General features: G+C 41.3%; 1 protein-coding gene across 1 annotated transcript in view; it reads left to right on the top strand.

The window, feature by feature from the left end:
• The window catches only part of ASCC3 (activating signal cointegrator 1 complex subunit 3), a 492,957-nt gene that overhangs the window by 118,849 nt on the left and 356,914 nt on the right, over window positions 1-17,194 (top strand). Inside the window, exons 9-10 of the mRNA XM_045011487.1 lie at window positions 8,901-9,101; window positions 9,561-9,701. Of these exons, the coding sequence (XP_044867422.1) occupies window positions 8,901-9,101; window positions 9,561-9,701 (342 nt within the window). The remainder of the gene's footprint in view (window positions 1-8,900; window positions 9,102-9,560; window positions 9,702-17,194) is intronic.

Genomic DNA, 17,194 nt, shown 5'->3' with positions numbered 1-17,194 from the left:
TTTTTCCCGTATACCTCTTAAGATTGCTAAATATAAACCTCATTTTTTCATATAGGTTTCAGTTATTTTCCCTTGTGTGTGCTAGCAAATTCCTATTAAAGGTGTTTTAGTATTTCCCCACAGTAGTGATAATGGTTATATGCCTATTTAAGTGAATCATACGTCGTGTATTAATATATATTATTTTTGTTTATTTGGATTTATAAACCTATAAATAAGCACCAACTGCATGCCATTGGGGAACCCTTATATATTTCACAATAAAATACACGAATACAAAGAACTGGCCTGCTTACCCTGTTAAGTAAAGGCAACTGAGTAATACACCTTCCACAGAAGATATAAAAATCCTTCCTCGAATGCCAGGGAAAAAAAAGATAAACATTTTGTTGTGTCCTGAATGGTTAACAGACTCTGACTTAATATAGTCTTACAGGCCCTGATTCAGCAACATAGTAAGTACATACTTAATATAAGCATGTGAATAGTCCTACTGATGATGATAAGTGTACTAATGCACTTACATACATGCTTAATTTCTTCGCTTAATCAAGGCCATATTCCTTTTTTCACCATACTAAAGGCTGTCTCCAGCTAAATTGTTATATTACTTCTGCCTTTTTTAAAAAGTCATTCTGGTAAAATACTGTAAGTTACTTGAGTGTTTTATTCAGCTTTAGTATTTGTGTGGTGTTCTCCAGTAGTTTCTTCAATATGACCTGCAAACAGTTTGCACAGTATGAAAAACCTAATTACATGGAACTTTAAGAAACAAAGAAAAAAATACAACCATTTTCAAAGGTGTTTGAAGAATTCCTAAAATTAAACAGTGCACAACCTGGAAACTCAAGATAAAAAATAAAAAGACTATAAAATGCATTGATTGAACCCTGCTATGGCTGTGCAATCATTGCCTCTGTAGGGAGCTCATTAACACTTTATTATAGCCCCATTGATGAAAATGAAGAGACACCAAGTAAATGTACATACGACAGTTGATGGGGAAACAAATGGCTTTCCATCTACAGTTTTGCAGACAGAATAACCTATAAAAGTATATTACTAGCGAAGTGTTGAAACACAACAACTTGAAGATATAAGGAGACCTCCTGAAAAGTTCTGGAAATAATTTAAAATAGATCAAGGCAGAAATAAACATTTTTCTGAATCACAAAGTTCAGTGAACTATAACAGACATTCAGATACACTTGGGATATGTATAGAAGCTTGAATTCAAATGCCGTAAACAAAAGTACAGACTGAGTTTGTGTAGCACTGCTACTATTGTGCACAAGGGAAAACTAAGATAATTTTCATACACAAATTCTTAGCTAATTAATTTGTGTTCTTGTTCCATAATCAGTACATTTATAAAAGCATATTTTATATGAAGTTTTTGTGCCATGTGATTTTCATTTACAATAGCATTATTGCTTAAATATTTAGGGCTTATTGTGATGAAAAGGCCACATTGCCCCTTTGATTAATCAGGCATTCATATACTTCAGAATATATTTTCAGGAGAAAGTCCAGGGTATACATCTTAAAACATTTAAACTGCCTTCACCAAACAAGGACACTCCACCAGACAAGTAGATTGTATCATGGGATAGGCCACCCAAATACCCTGAGAGAACCAGCTTCAATATGGTGGGAGGAGGGGGAGAACCACTAACCTCACACCCCTACGTGTCATCTACCACCCCACACAGGAACCCAATGGGGTATCAAACAATTATAACCTATATTTCACATCCTGAAAGAAATCTTTCTTGTCTGTCTTTCAAACCCTGCCCCTGCCCCCAACTCTCCAAGCTCATCAGAAGCAAGCTGCCCACAAACCATGACACATCAACTCAAAGTAGTACTGTACCCTGCCAGAATAGATGCAAAACCTGCAGATATATCTCACTACTACAATGACCTATACCCCTCACAACATGCCTTTCAAGATTCGTCGGTTCTACACATGCAGCATTGGTGTACCTTGTCCAGTTCATCAAATGCCACAATAACTGTGTAGGTGAAACCAGATAATCTCTACCTTCTCACAGAAAAAAAAAAATAAGACAAATTCCCATGGACAAACACTTTTTTCACAAAAAGGCTGGGCGAAAGCCAACAGGTGTGGAGGAACACATGATTTGGACAGAGACATCCCTTAGGAGAGGCTCTATTATTGGAGATTCTCTATGTCCTAATAAGGAGGAGAGTCTGGAAGATGATAAAATACGGGTAGGATCTGATGAGAAACAGTCAAATGAAAAAGAGTCCCATTCAATTACATCACGTAATGGAAGACAACTAAAAAGTGACAATTTTTTAAAGAGCTTCTAACATTTGTATATGTCTAAATAATGGGTGAACTTGAGTGCCTCGTATTAAATGAGGATATTGATATAATAAGCATTACAGAAATTTAGTGGATTGAGGATATTCAATGGGACACAGTAATACCTGGATAGAAAATATATCGAAAGGACAGGGCAGGGGGAGTGGCACTATATGTGAAAGGAAGCGTAGACTCAAATGAAGTAAAAATCTTAAATGAACCAAACTATACCATAGAATCTCTATGGGTAGTAATTCCATGCTTGAATAATAAGAATATAGGAGTAGGGATATATTACCGGCCACCTGACCAGGATGACAATAGTGACTCTGAAATGCTCAGGGAGATTAGAGAGGCTACAAAAATAAAAAAACTTAGTAATAATGGGGGATTTCAACTATCCCCATATTGAATGGGTACATGTCACCTCAGGATGATATGCAGAAGTAAAGTTTCTTGACACCTTAAATGACTGCTTCTTGGAGCAGCTAGTCCTAGAATCCACTAGAGGAGAGGCAATTCTTGATTTAGTCCTAAGTGGAACGCAGGGTCTGGTCCTACAGGTGAATATAGCTGAACCGCTTGGTAATAGTGACCATAATATAATTAGATTTAACATCCCTGGGATGTGGAGGGGAGACATCATGGCAGCCCGCCGTGGTAGCATTTAATTTCAGAAAGGGGGACTACACAAAAATAAGGAATTAGTTAAACAGAAATTAAAAGGTACAGTGCCAAAAGTGAAATCCCTGCAAGCTGCATGGAAACTTTTTAAAGACACCGTAATAGAGGCTGAACTTAAATGTATACCCCAAATTAAAAAAACATAGTGACAGAACCAAACAAGTGCCACCGTGGCTAAACAACAAAGTAAAAGAAGCTGAGAGACACAAAAAGGCATCCTTTAAAAAGTAGAAGTTAAATCCTAGTGAGGAAAATAGAAAGGAGCATAAACTCTGGCAAATGAAGTGTAAAAATATAATTAGGAAGGCCAAAAAAGAATATGCAGAACAACTAGCTGAAGACTCAAAAAGTAATAGCAATTTTTTTAAGTATATCAGAAGCAGGAAGCTTGCTAAACAATCAGAGGGGCCACTGGATGATTGAGATGCCAGAGGAACACTCCTGAAAGTAAATGAATTTTTTGTATTGGTGTTTATGGCTGAGGATCTGAGGAAGATTTCCAAACTTGAGCCATTATTTTTAGGTGACAATTTGGAACAAATTGATACTCAACAGTAATAAGTCACCAAAATCAGATGGTATTCACACAAGAATTTTGAAGGAACTCAAATGTGAAATTGCAGAACTACTAACTGTGGTATGAAACATACCATTTAAATCAGCTTCTGTACCAGATGACTGGAGGATAGCGAATGTGACACCAATTTTTAGAAAAAGGCTCCTGAGGCAATCCTGGCAATTACTGGTCTGTAAACCTAACTTTAGCACCAGGCAAACTGCCTTAAACTATAGTAAAGAACAAAATTATCAGACACGTAGATTAACATGATTTATTGGGGAAGAGTCAACATGGCTTTTGTAAAGGGAAATCATGCCTCACAAACTAGAATTCTTTGAGGGGGTCAACAAGCATGTGGACAAGGATGATCCAGTGGATATACTGTACTGAGATTTTCAGAAAGCCTTTGACAGAGGCTCTCACCAAAGGATCTTAAGCAAAGTAAAACTGTCATGGGATAAGAGGGAAAGTCCTCTCATGGATTGATAACTGGTTAAAAGATAGGAAACAAAGGGTAAGAATAAATGGTCAATTTTCAGAATGGAGAGATGTAAATAACGGTGTCCCCAAGGAGTCTGTACCACTGTTCCCTGTAACTTTTTTACAACCATGTGTGGAATGAATTTTGCTATGTGCAATAATATGGAGGTGATGTGTGGCCCAGGGTGGGGCGACGGTTTCAGAGTGTGGGAGGGGGCTCAGGGCTAGGACAGAGGATTGGAGTGTGGGAGGGTGAGGGCTCTGGCTGGGGGTGTGGTCTCTGGGGTGCAGCTGGGGATGAGCGGTTTGGGATGCAGGACGGGACTCAGGGCTGTGCGGGGGTGAGAGCTCTGGCTGGAGATGAGTTTGGGGTGCAGGCTGCCCCTGGGCTGCGGCGGGGATAGAAGACTCCCCCCAGCCCTCTCTTGCTGCGACAGCTCCGAGGCTGGGACCAGGGGAGAGGCACTCTCCCTGCTTGCGTGGCTCTAGATAGCCTGCTGCATGGCTGTGGAGCTTAGAGGGAACTTAGATCTATACTAGGACCAGTACTGTTCAACATATTCATAAATGATCTGGAAAAAGGGGTAAACAGTGAGGTGGTGTAACCGTGCAGGACTCACACCTGCGGCACCTCCTGCTGGCCTCCTGGGGAATTAGCTCTCCAGCCGTCGGAGCGCCTTCTGCAGGCCGGTGTCCTGCTTTTCCTGGCCCCCAAGTCCCTCTCGGACCCGGTGCCCCTTGCATGCCGGGGTGCAGTCCCCTGGCAGTACACCCTTCAGTCTCTGGGTCTCCTCTTCCCAGGGAATCCCCACCCACTATCCCCACATCGCCTTAGTCTTTGGCTACTGCCCAGTCTCCATCTAGCCCCCATTCACTGGGGCAGACTTCAGTACAAATGCCATTCATCACAGGCAAGGGGGTTTGGACCTGCCTACCCCTTTGGGCTGCCCCCTGCAACTCTAGTATCTATTTGGCCTTCCACTAGGCTGCAGTCTGGGGGTTTCCAGACCAGAGCTCCCCAGCTCCCTGGGCCTTCCCCCAGCCCTGCTCCAGCTCATGTATCTTGGTACGCTCCCAGTAGCCAGGTCCCTCCCCCTCAACAGGCTAGAAAGAGTGTCTGTTTTTGCTCCTGGCCCACTGCGTTCTTATAAGGGCCAGCTGAGCCCTGATTGGGGCATGGCCACAGTCGAGCCTACTTCCCCACTCAGCCGGGGAACTGCTCTACTCAATGTTCAGCGGCAGTCAAAAAGGTTATCAGAATGTTGGGTATCATTAAGAAAGGGATAGGTTGGTCTTGGGATGCATCAGGAGAGATATTTCCAGTAGAGATAAGGAGATGTTATTACTGTTATACAAGGCACTGGTGAAACCTCCTCTGGAATACTGTGTGCAGTTCTGGTCTCCCATGTTTAAGAAGGATGAATTCAAACTGGAACAGGTTCAGAGAAGGGCTACTAGGATGATACGAAGAATGGAAAACCTGTCTAATGAAAGGAGACTCAAAGAGCTTGGTTTGTTTAGCCTAACCAAAAGAAGGCTGAGGGGAGATATGATTGCTCTCTATAAATATATCAGAGGAATAAATACCAGGGAGGGAGAGGAATTATTTAAGATCAGTACCAATGTGGACACAAGAACAAATGGAAATAAACCGGATATCAGGAAGGTTAGACTTGAAGTTAGACAAAGGTTTTTAACCATCAGAGGAGTGAAGTCCTGGAATAGCCTTCCAAGGGAAGTAGTGGGGGCAAAAGACTAAGCTTGATAAGTTTATGGAGGGGATGGTATAATGGGATAAAATAATTGCCAAAATTAGGCTGTCTTTGAGCACTAGCAGTAAATATGCCCAATGGGCAGATTGTCAGAAGCTCTGGTGGTTTTTTGCCTTCCTCTGCAGCGTGGGGCACGGGTCACTTGCTGGAAGATTCTCTGCACCTTGAAGTCTTTAAACCATGATTTGAGGACTTCAATGGCTCAGACACAGGTTTGATACAGGAGTGGGTGGATGAGATTCTATGGCCTGCATTGTGCAGGAGGTCAGACTAGATGATCATAATGGTCCCTTCTGACCTTAAAGTCTATGATTCTATGGTTCTAGGTAATAAGAGGGAAAATATCATATTGTCTCTATATAAATCCCGGACATGCCCACATCCTGAATACTGCCTGCAGATCTGGTTGTCCCATCTCAAAAAGGATGTATTGGAATTGGAAAAGGTACCGAAAGGGACTAGAAAAAATGATTTAGGCGTATAGAACAGCTTCAGTATGAGGAGAGATTAATAAGATTGGGACTTTTCAGCTTGGCAAAGAGACAACTAAAGGGGGATACGATAGAAATCTATAAAATCATGACTGGTGTGGAGAAAGTAAACAAGGAAGTATTATTTGCTCCTTCTCATACACAAGAACGAGGGGTCACCAAATGAAATTAATAGGCAGCAGGTTTAAAACAAACAAAAGGAAGTATTTCTTCACACAATGCCCAGTCAACCTCTGGAACTCTTGCCAGAGGATATTGTGAAGTCCAAGACTATAACAGTTCAAAAAAGAACTAGATAAATTAATGGAGGATAAGTCCATTAATGGCTATTAGCCAGGATGGACAGGGATGCAAAACCATGCTCTGAAGTGTCCCAAACCTCTGTTTGCCAGAAATTGGGAATGGGCGACGGGGGATGGATCAGTTGATGATTACTTGTTCTGTTCATTTCCTCTTAAGCACCTGGCATTGCCCACTGTTGGAAGACAGGCTACTGGGCTAGATGGATCATCGGTGTGACCCAGTGTGGCCATTCTTAGGATATCATCCTTTTCTCTTCCTGCAATCCTCTGCATCATTGACTAGGCACCCTCCAACTTCTGCCATATACGAAGCAGGGGGTCCTACAGAGTATGTCTATATTGCACGTGAAACCTGCATCTGTAGGGACCTGGGCTTGTGGACTCAGTATTTCCAAATCATTATTTAAACATCCACACTGCATCATAAACCTGAGCTTGCAGTTGCTGGACCTGGGTCTCATAGCCGTGCTTACATGTCCATAGTGACTACAGACTTTCTGACTCAGATCTGTGGCTTGAGCTGCATCCAGACTGCAAAACTGACAGGGCTTGGACCAGAGTCACAGCAGGGTCCTGGGACCTGAGCTTGCTCACCCAAGTCAAACTGATTTGTATGTGAACAGAAAGGTGTCTTGGGCTCAAACCTGAGTCAGAGCCTGAGTTTAGTGTGCAGTGTATATATACCCACAGATAATAGTCTCCACTGCATGACCCTGACTGTTGTGCACTGAATAACACAAAGGTCCTGTGGGAAAAGTAGTAGTACTGTCTGATTTTTTACCAAAAACAAAAAACCAAACCAGAAAAAAAAACAAACCCCCAAACACCCAGATTTTATAAAAAACATTATTCATATTTTTCTGATGTTTACCCTACTTTTGTATCATTCAATATATAAAAAATTGTTTTATTAGGAAAGTATGAGATATGTACTGTGATAATACATTAGTCTGGGTGTATACACAGAGCTGTCTGTTGAAGTAAAGCCATGTGTTAGTCTAGAAGATACAAGAAACAAACAAGCTCACATGCAAGCTCTGAAGTCCATGCACATCTTAATGTACTGACGAATCTCACTCCCACAACGTACATATTTCAAGTTGTTAGCAGAGAATGGTTTAAATATCTGACACAATGGAAAAAACAAAAATCTATCAGAATACTTTTCAGAACACAAGGATGTATTCAAAAGCTTTTAAAAAAACAAAACAGGAGAAAAGGATGAAGTTGAGTGTATGTGCTATAAATGGTGTGGCCTAGTTATTAAATGTAAATATTTATAGGCTAAGTCTAAACGGCAAACTGTTTTTATTCAAATGAAAAGTTTTATTTGGGGATTAGAGAGAGATTGTTTTGTTAAACTCAGAGTGGCATTTTGTTTTTAGTTCTGGAGCAAACCACATAGAATCCCATTCATCAAAGCATAAATCTACTGAATACTTTTTTCCTTTGTCCTTCTGTCCAACAAAATAAACCCTGATTACTGACCCAGAAAAAATAATAGTTTTTTCCACCGATTTTCACTTGCTTTTGTGGTTGTAGTAATAAACACCAATACATTCCTGGGAAAAATTAAATAAAATAAAAACCAAAAATGAAGGGCCCTAATCATATTGCATACGCTAAAGGGGCCAAACATAAGGCAGTAAGATAACCTTAATTCTGGCATTTCCTAATTTTTGTGTGATTGACTTTGTAACCTTAATGTTCTCTTAATATTGTTTTTTAATGAAATATGTTAGTCTATACTTTTTGGACTTTTCGTTTAGCTATGCTACACATAGGTGGTGGCCTGACAATGCCCTAAAGGTGGTCTCCCCCCCTCCCCCCCCGCATCAGAGAGGAGGGGAGGGTATTGTTTCCTTTTTATGCCTTAGGATGGCTTTAGAATTTCAACTTAGTACATCTTTCCTAATGTATAAAGCACTATAAAGGTGTACATTTTCTCACTAATAATTATGTCATTATGTTTAAAATACGTAAGTCATATAATCTATTAATACTGTTTTTATGCTAATATTCATTAACTATTAATGAAGTTTGGTCAGTGTGTTTTTATTTAAAGTGAAAAACATAACAGTGGTATAGTTAAGAGTAACTTACGTTAATATCTTAAAAGTTATCCTACTTGGAATACGTAAGAAATGTGAAGTTTCCAGTATGGTAGACGTAGCCTTTTGGGATCAAAGGCTTGTGACTAATTTCTAAGAGGATCCAAAAATTATCCCTTTAATTTTACTGTCCTTGTATTTTCATTGCAATACTTTTGTTTTCTTTCAGATTGGGCAACTTGTATTTAAAGGCATGAAAAAACTAAACCGAATCCAATCAATAGTTTTTGAGACTGCCTACAGTACAAATGAGAACATGCTGATCTGTGCACCCACTGGAGCTGGGAAAACTAACATTGCCATGCTAACTGTCCTGCATGAAATTCGCCAGCATGTTCAGCAAGGAGTTATCAAAAAGGATGAGTTTAAGGTAGGAATTCAATGAGCCAAAACCAGCTTTTTTAACTCATAAGATAAAACCCATTATACAGTTATACACATTATATGAAATCAAGAAGTTTTCAAGGGTGTTATACTTCTCCAGGTCTCATAGAAAATGCTGGTGATTTACTTCATTACCATTAAACCAATTCCTATTTGTGTTCTGAAAATCTTATTACCCATGTGAAAAACTATGAAAATACATTTAGCTTTGATGCAGAGCCAATTCTCAAAGTAATGAGGCTGTATAAACATAATCCATTGTCCTCTAAACAGTGGCACACTTATCTAACAAAGATAACTACTTTTCATATATCACTATTAAGATTTTTCACTGTAAGTGCCTAGAATCATATTTCACAATAAATTGTGATTTGTATTGGTTGCCATGAAACAAATTACATTGTGCAGTTTGCTCATTTATCAAGCTAGTGTCCTTTTGGTGCAGATTGTGTATGTTGCTCCTATGAAGGCTTTGGCAGCTGAAATGACAAATTACTTCAGCAAGCGTCTGGAGCCACTAGGCATCACTGTGAAAGAGCTGACCGGTGATATGCAGTTGTCAAAAGGTGAAATTCTTCGAACACAGGTATGTTTTGTTTCAGATGAATAGTGCCTGTGTGCAGGCATGTGTGTACACTTTAATTTGTTTAAAAAACGTCATTGTCAAAAGTTGTAGTAGTTGGAATGTAACATTGTGGTATTAATTATACTGTCTATGTTTAAAATGTGACCAAAGTTTGGAACACCTTCACTATGGAGAAAACTTTCAGATAGATCTGAAAAACAAACCTAAACTGATCTATTTTTTTCACTGAAATTTGAGGTTCCATCTACAACCCTATAATACACCCACAACCTTCCTATCATTTCCTGGTTTTATTAGGTCCCTGGGTAGACCCATGGTCTCTTCATTGCTTATAATCATTAGTAGAACCAGATCCCTTATTCTGGGTTCCAGCCTTTTAATGGATTATTGTTCCTACCTTTTAATGATTGTGTCAGGGATTGTGGTACTAGGTATTAGTTTTAAAAAAAAAATCTCCCCAGCTTCCCTCAACACCCCTCTCCAAAAAATACCCCCCCAACACCCCCCCCCCACCCAAAAGTCAAGTAGGGTCAGGTCCTCAGATGGAAAATGCAGAAGAAGTTTGAAATATTACTACAACATTGTTGTTGTGTAAATGAATATTTTGTCAGACCTCTTTTTAAAGTATACAGTGGTGGTGTAGCTGTGTTGGTCCCAGGATATTAGAAAGACAAGGTGGGTGAGGTCATGTCTCTTATTGGAAGTTGGTCCAATAAAATATATTACCTCACCCACCTTGTTAATCATCTTTTTAAAGGGTTAATAAAATTGAAGATTCTGCTGATGACTAATCTCAGTATATTTCCTCTGATAGAGCATTTAAGTGATGAAAAGTATCAGTTATAATTAATGATGTTCTTTTGCCTCTTAAGAAATACTAGACATTTTAATAACTGAATTTTACATACCTGACTTCGTGTACAGTGTTGCGCAGCATGCAGATTTTTTTGTTAGCAGATATGACTATTCCCATATTGCCTTATTTGTTTAGAAAAGAGGCTTTTATCAGGTATATGTTTTGGACAGTCTTTCAGCCAGTGATGTAACACTTTTCCACAACACGAAAAAGTGTGGGTATTTTTATGCTTAAACTCCTTGTTGTTACCCTTTTGTCTCCTAATTTCATGAATCCGAATAAGCTTTGGCTGTATTTATTTATGTATTATGAACACTTGTGTCATTAATCCTGTAGTAATTAACACTGATTCAATTGAGATTTACTTTTTTCTTAATTTTGGTATGCTTTAAATCTCCATTATTACACTGGAGATTTCTTTTCCTATGTTAAAAAGAAAATATAAATGTATGGATTATGAATCCAGAGGGGACTATTGTGATAATCTATCCTGACCTCCTGCATAACACAGACTATGGGATTTCCCTGAATTAATTCCTGTTTGAACAAGATGTTTTTTAAAAATCATCCAGTCTTGATTTGATAATTTTGCATGATGGAGGTTCCACCAAAGCCCAGGTATGTTGTTCCAATGATTATTGTCATTGTTAAAAATATACACCTTATTTTTAGTTTGTCAAGCTTCAAGCTCTAGCAATAAGCTCTTGTTATACCTTTGCTAGACTGAAGAGCCTTCTCATCAAACTTTTATTCCCCATTTTCATTGCAGACTGTGATTAAGTCACCCCTTAATCTTTTCTTTGTTCTAAACAGATTGAGCTCCTAGAGCCTTTCACTATATGTAGAGCTCAGTGTCTGTTACAGAGGTCACGGAACATCACGGATTCCGTGACTTTCCACAACCTCTGTGACTTCTGTAGTGGCCAGTGTGGCTTAATCCTGGGCTGCCCAGGGCTTCGGGGCCAGCTGCTGGGGTGGCCCCGGGGCCAGCTACACCAGCTGCTGCTCGAGTGGTCCTGGGGTATCTGGAGCAACCACTGCCACTGGACCCGCCACTGCTTCCACACAGTGGACCCCTGTTTCCCCCCCCACCCGCCTCCAGCAGCAGCCCTTTGTGGCGTGCCCTCCCCCACCCCCGATTTAGTCAGGGGTATTTATATATAAATCATGGACAGGTCACGGGCCATGAGTTTTTGTTTGTTGCTGGTGACCTGTCCATGACTTTTACTAAAAAATACCCATAGCCTTAACTATATGGCATGTTTTCCAATCCTTTTTTCATTCTTGTGGATCTTTTCTTCAAATTTTCGGCATCCTTGAATTGTGGACACCAGAACTTGACACACTATTCCAGTAGCGCTCACACTATTGCCACGTACAGAGGTAATATAACTTGTCAGCTCCCCCTAGATATTCCCTGTTTATACATCCACAGATTGCATTAACCCTTTTGGCTATAACATCACATTGGGAGCTCATGTTCAGCTGATTATCAACAATGGCCACAAAGTGTTTTTCAGAATCACTGCTTCTCAGCTTAGAGCCCCACCATGCTGTACGAATGGACCACATATGTGATTCTTAGATATATGACCTTACTTTGACCGTAGTGAAACATGTTTTCTTGCGTCCAGCTTACTAAGTGATCCAGATGGCTCTATCAATGTCCTGTCCTCTTAATTATTTACTACACCCCACTCTTTGTCATCTGCAAGCTTGATAAGTAATTTTTGTTTTCTTCCAAGTTATTGACAAAAATGTTAAATAGCATAGGCCGATTCCCACCAGATCCCTTTACAAACACACCAGCTTGATGATGATTCCCTATTTACAATTACACTTTGAGAGCTATCAGTTAGCCAGCATTTAATCCAGTTAATGTGCACCATGTTGATTTTATATCAGTCTAGTTTCTTAATCAAAATATTTTGTGGTACCAAGTGACGTGTTGTATAGAAGCCTAAGTATATTAAATCAATACTACTACCTTTATCAACCAAACTTGTATTGTTAAAAAAAACAAGTTTGCACGACAAGATCTGTTTTCCATAAACCCGTGTTGACTGGCATTAATTATATTACCTCATGGTTTTGCCCAAGGTGATAAAGAGCGCAGCAGGCTGCTGGTGTCTCCAGTTCTTTCTCGCTTCTTCATGGTCCCTCCTCTCCCCCATCCTCCCCAGTACCCAGATCTGGGTACTGGATTATACGAATGTCTGACGCAGTCCACTGCTCCCGTTCCAGAAGCATGACTATCGCAAGGTTCCAGTGGCACTGAGACAATTCCCCACCAGTCAACTCCAGCTACCTCACATCTTGCACACATCAGTACTTGTGAGAGTGGCCCTATTGATCAAGTATCAGAGGGGTAGCCGTGTTGGTCTGGATCTGTAAAAGCAGCAAAGAGTCCTGTGGCACCTTATAAACTAACATAAGCTTTCGTGGGTGCCACAGGACTCTGTTCCTCTTGATCAACTATGCCATCCTCCAACTGGCACGCATGGTATGGCACACCCTGGCCACATGTGCACACACTCTGAAAGGGGTTGAAAAGAGGCACTATGTCTCCGCAAGGAGTCATTTTTATTCTCTCATTCTTCATCCAACTCACAGGTCATCTAGGCAGCATCAGAGTGATCCAAGCAACAACACCTCTGCTCCACCCCAGAGGGCAAAAGACTAGACTTAATGGGTAGGAAGGTCTTCTCCTTGGCAGGACTCCAATTCTGTATTTCCAACTACTTAGCCCTGATGGCCAGATATGACTTTATCAACTATGGATGAAGGACTGAGATCACTGACAAACTACTTCCGCAAGATTGCAACCAATTCCAGGTGGTTTTGCAGGAAGTCAAATAACTCGTCAGGTCCATGCTACGGGTCATAGTGGATTCAGCAGATCCATCAGCCCATGTGTTGGCAATTGGGATTGTCCTTAAGAGGGAATCCTGGTTACACTCCTCAGACTTCCCCAGGGAGGTGCAAAACACTATAGATGACCTTCCATTCGAAAAATCACACCTTTTCAACCAGAACATAGATGATTCTTACACTCCTTAAAGGATTCTAGAGACACATTAAGCTCTCTGGGCATCTACATACCAGCACCTAAGAGAAAGTTTTACCGCCTGCTCCAATAACAACATTACAAGGCCTCACAGCTATGCTACCAATGTACCTATGAACATCCTCAAAGATGCCCTAAGGTCCACAGAACCTGCCTGCCTACATCGACTGCTTAGTCATTCATGCAACGCACACAATCGTCACATAAATGGTGTCTGATTGTCATTAGAGAGCCATCAACCATTCTGTATATCAGTGCTCCTACTGGCTGCCCCCTTTGGGGGCTGCCTCAAATTCTTTCTGCCAGCATGGAAAGCCTTAACAATGGACAAGTAAGTCCTAGATGTTATCCACAGCAGCTACCTCATAGAATTTACAGCGATGCCCCCATCATACACTCCACTGCGGTCCACACATGGAGCACTTACACAATGACATCCTCCAACTAGAGATGGACTCGCTTTTGTGGAGGGGAGCTATGGTGCCTATCCTGGAACCATTGCAGGGCACAGGGTTCTATTTGAGCTGCTTCCTAGTACCCGAAAAAGAATGGAGGATGGAAACTGAGCTTGGATCTCTCATGCTTCAACTGTTCAATTTCCAAACCAAGATTCCAGGGGGAGAGAGAGCTCAGTGGTTTGAGAATTGGCCTGCTAAACCCAAGGTTGTGAGTTCTATCCTTGAGGGGTCCATTTAGGGATTTGGGGATTTAGTTAGAGATCGGTCCTGCTTTGAGCAGGGGGATGGACTAAATGACCTCCTGAAGTCCCTTCCAACCCTGATATTCTATGATTCTATGATCACACTTGGAGCAATCATTCCCTCTATAGAAAAAGGAATGTGGTTTATGGCTTTTGATATGCAAGATGCCTACTTCCATATCTATATACACCCGACTCTCAGAAGGTTCCTGAGGTTCAAGGTCGGACCTCAACATCTTCAATACTGGGTTCTCCCATTCAGACTTACCACTGCCCCACAAGTGTTCACAAAAGTTTTCTTTGTGGCGTCAGCGCATCTCTGATGTCGGAGGAGCCTCATTTTTCCATATCTAGACAACTGGCTGATAGCAGCAAGGTCCAAAGAAGAGGCCCGGGACTCAACGTCCCAGCTCCTTCTATGCCTTTTCCCCTGGAACTCAACATCAGTGTTTGAAAAATTGACTTTTTGCCCTACACAATCCCTGGAGTTCATTGGAGCTCACATATACACGACTACATCTGCCTGAATTTATCTGCCATGGGACAGATTCCAGACAATGTGAGAGCTGATCACTTCAGTGACTTTCCAACCATTTGATTTTGGACAAGATCTGCCTTTTTCTCTTGGGGCACATGGTGGCCTGCACATACATGGCACCCTTTCCTCAACTGAACTTGCTCTGTCTACAACTATGGTTACAAAGAGTCTACTTCCCCATGCACACTCCTGTGCACAACCCTATGCACACCCGGCTCAGCATCCCACCAGAAGTAATCTCTAAACTACAATGGTGGCTATACCGTCAGCGAGTTTGCTTGGGGATGACCTTCCTCTGATCCTCTCCCACTCTGACAATCGTAATGGACTCATCTCTCATGGGCTGGGGCACCCACATGAGAGACTGCATGACACAAGGCACTTGGACACCACCAGAGACCAGGATGCACATAAATATTTTGGAACTCAGGGTCGTGCTCAGAGCTTGCCACGTGTTTTTGCCAATGACTAACCCCCCTTTTAATGCTTTCCATAAAGACAAGGTCTCTGTACACTTGTAAGTTACACTTTCATGATAAAGAGATTGCACTACAGTACTTGTATTGTGGTGAATTGAAAAATACAATTTCTTTTTTCTTTTTTTCCCAGTGTAAATATTTGTAATAAAAATAAAGTGAGCACTGTACAGTTTGTATTCTGTTATAATTAAAATCAATATATTTGAAAATGTAGAAAACATGCAAAATATTTAAATAAATGATATTCTGTTATTATCTAACAGTGCAATTGAAAGCGCAAATAATTGTGATTATTTTTGTTAATCTAACAATTATTTTTTTTTAATCATTTGACAGCCCTGATAGATATTAATTAGTTTTAGATAATGAGGCAAAGGAGGGAGGGGGTGTTGATAAAAGCAGTGTGTCATCTTGGGTATAAAAACTGTACTGAAACTTAAGCTTTGCATTTATCAATATAAATATAGCCAAACCATAGGTCTGTTACACTGCAGTTGATCACTGGGTGTGGCAGTCTGTACCCTTTGAAATAAACCTGTTCCTTGGATTTGAACTCTGAGTTAGAAGTGGTTTTGTCTGCTACAGCAAGCAGAGGTTGTCTGCTTTGCTGCATTTGTAAAGTAACATGTGGGTCTGGTTGATGGTCCTGAAACATCTTTACACTATATACTTTTGAAGAAATAGATTGTAATTAAAAAGAGCAATCATAAGAAATTCCAAACCAAAAAATATTAATAAGTGGCAAACAATGTATACACTTGTGGCATAATATACAAAACCACATTTTTGGAAGGCACATTTTGATCGGCATGAAATACAAGTACACTAATTTAAATATAAATCAATGTTAGGCACTTTTCCTATTAATCTACATATACAACATTACTCTAAAGAAACAGCAGGTAAGTACTTTAGAACTTTTATTAACTGGTAGTTTCAACTTACCACCCATGAAAGCAAAATATTTCAGTACAGAAACTGAAATAAAAAAATCTTCCAATTCACCTGGTCAGAGTTGAGGTTATTTTGCTGAGGTTCAGCGTGTATCTCTCTCTACTTCAATTTTATGGGCTGTATATTATTTGTCACATGTTGAGCCATTTATTTGTACCAGGAGCATCGCTAATGTTGGCCCTGTGGTCCAGAGGCAAGCCATCACTGGGATCTCTGCAGTTGTCCCTGACTCAGTACTGGTCACGGTCGAGGGAATTTTCCTATACTGTTCGCCACTCAGCGACCGTCCTGTGCGTAGTCCTCGCAGGTTGCCGTCAACCCCCATGAGGATGTCTGGCTGGGTTCCGACTGACAGAGACTCCAGGCACCACTCTGCCTCGAGGAACGGACACCAATGGGACTGAGGCAGAAGACGCCGAAGGTCCTCGTCTCAGAGGGGCTATCGTAGCCAGTCGTGACAAGAATGTCAACGCCATTCCTGGTTATCATCTCGCTCCAGGACCCTGCCACGGTACCGCTTTTGCAGCCCCGGGCATCGATTGCTGGTGCCTTGCCATCATGGATCCGCCTGCCGAAGCTGATCACGGAGAAGCTGCTACCAGCAGTACCATTCCTCCATGCCAGGATCACTGTCTTGTGGTCGGCACCATTCCCAGCGCCGCTGCTCCACCTGGTCCAGGGACAGTGGCAGGTTGTACATCAGCCCGGCCTCCCTTCATAGTCGTCCATCGATGGGTCAGGCCAGCCAGACTGAATAACCTGCTCCGCCGGTGCCACAGCAGATGCAGTGGCACCGGGCCCTGTGGCTGGAACAATGGTACCATTGGGCACCGTGGCCTCTGATGCAGCCTCCAGTGGGGACTTGCTCGGTGGCCGGAGCCTCGGAACGGCCATTGGCC

Source organism: Mauremys mutica, chromosome 3, assembly GCF_020497125.1.
Source record: "Mauremys mutica isolate MM-2020 ecotype Southern chromosome 3, ASM2049712v1, whole genome shotgun sequence".
Lineage (NCBI taxonomy): Eukaryota > Metazoa > Chordata > Testudines > Geoemydidae > Mauremys > Mauremys mutica.
This window is presented reverse-complemented; position numbering and strand designations above follow the sequence as displayed.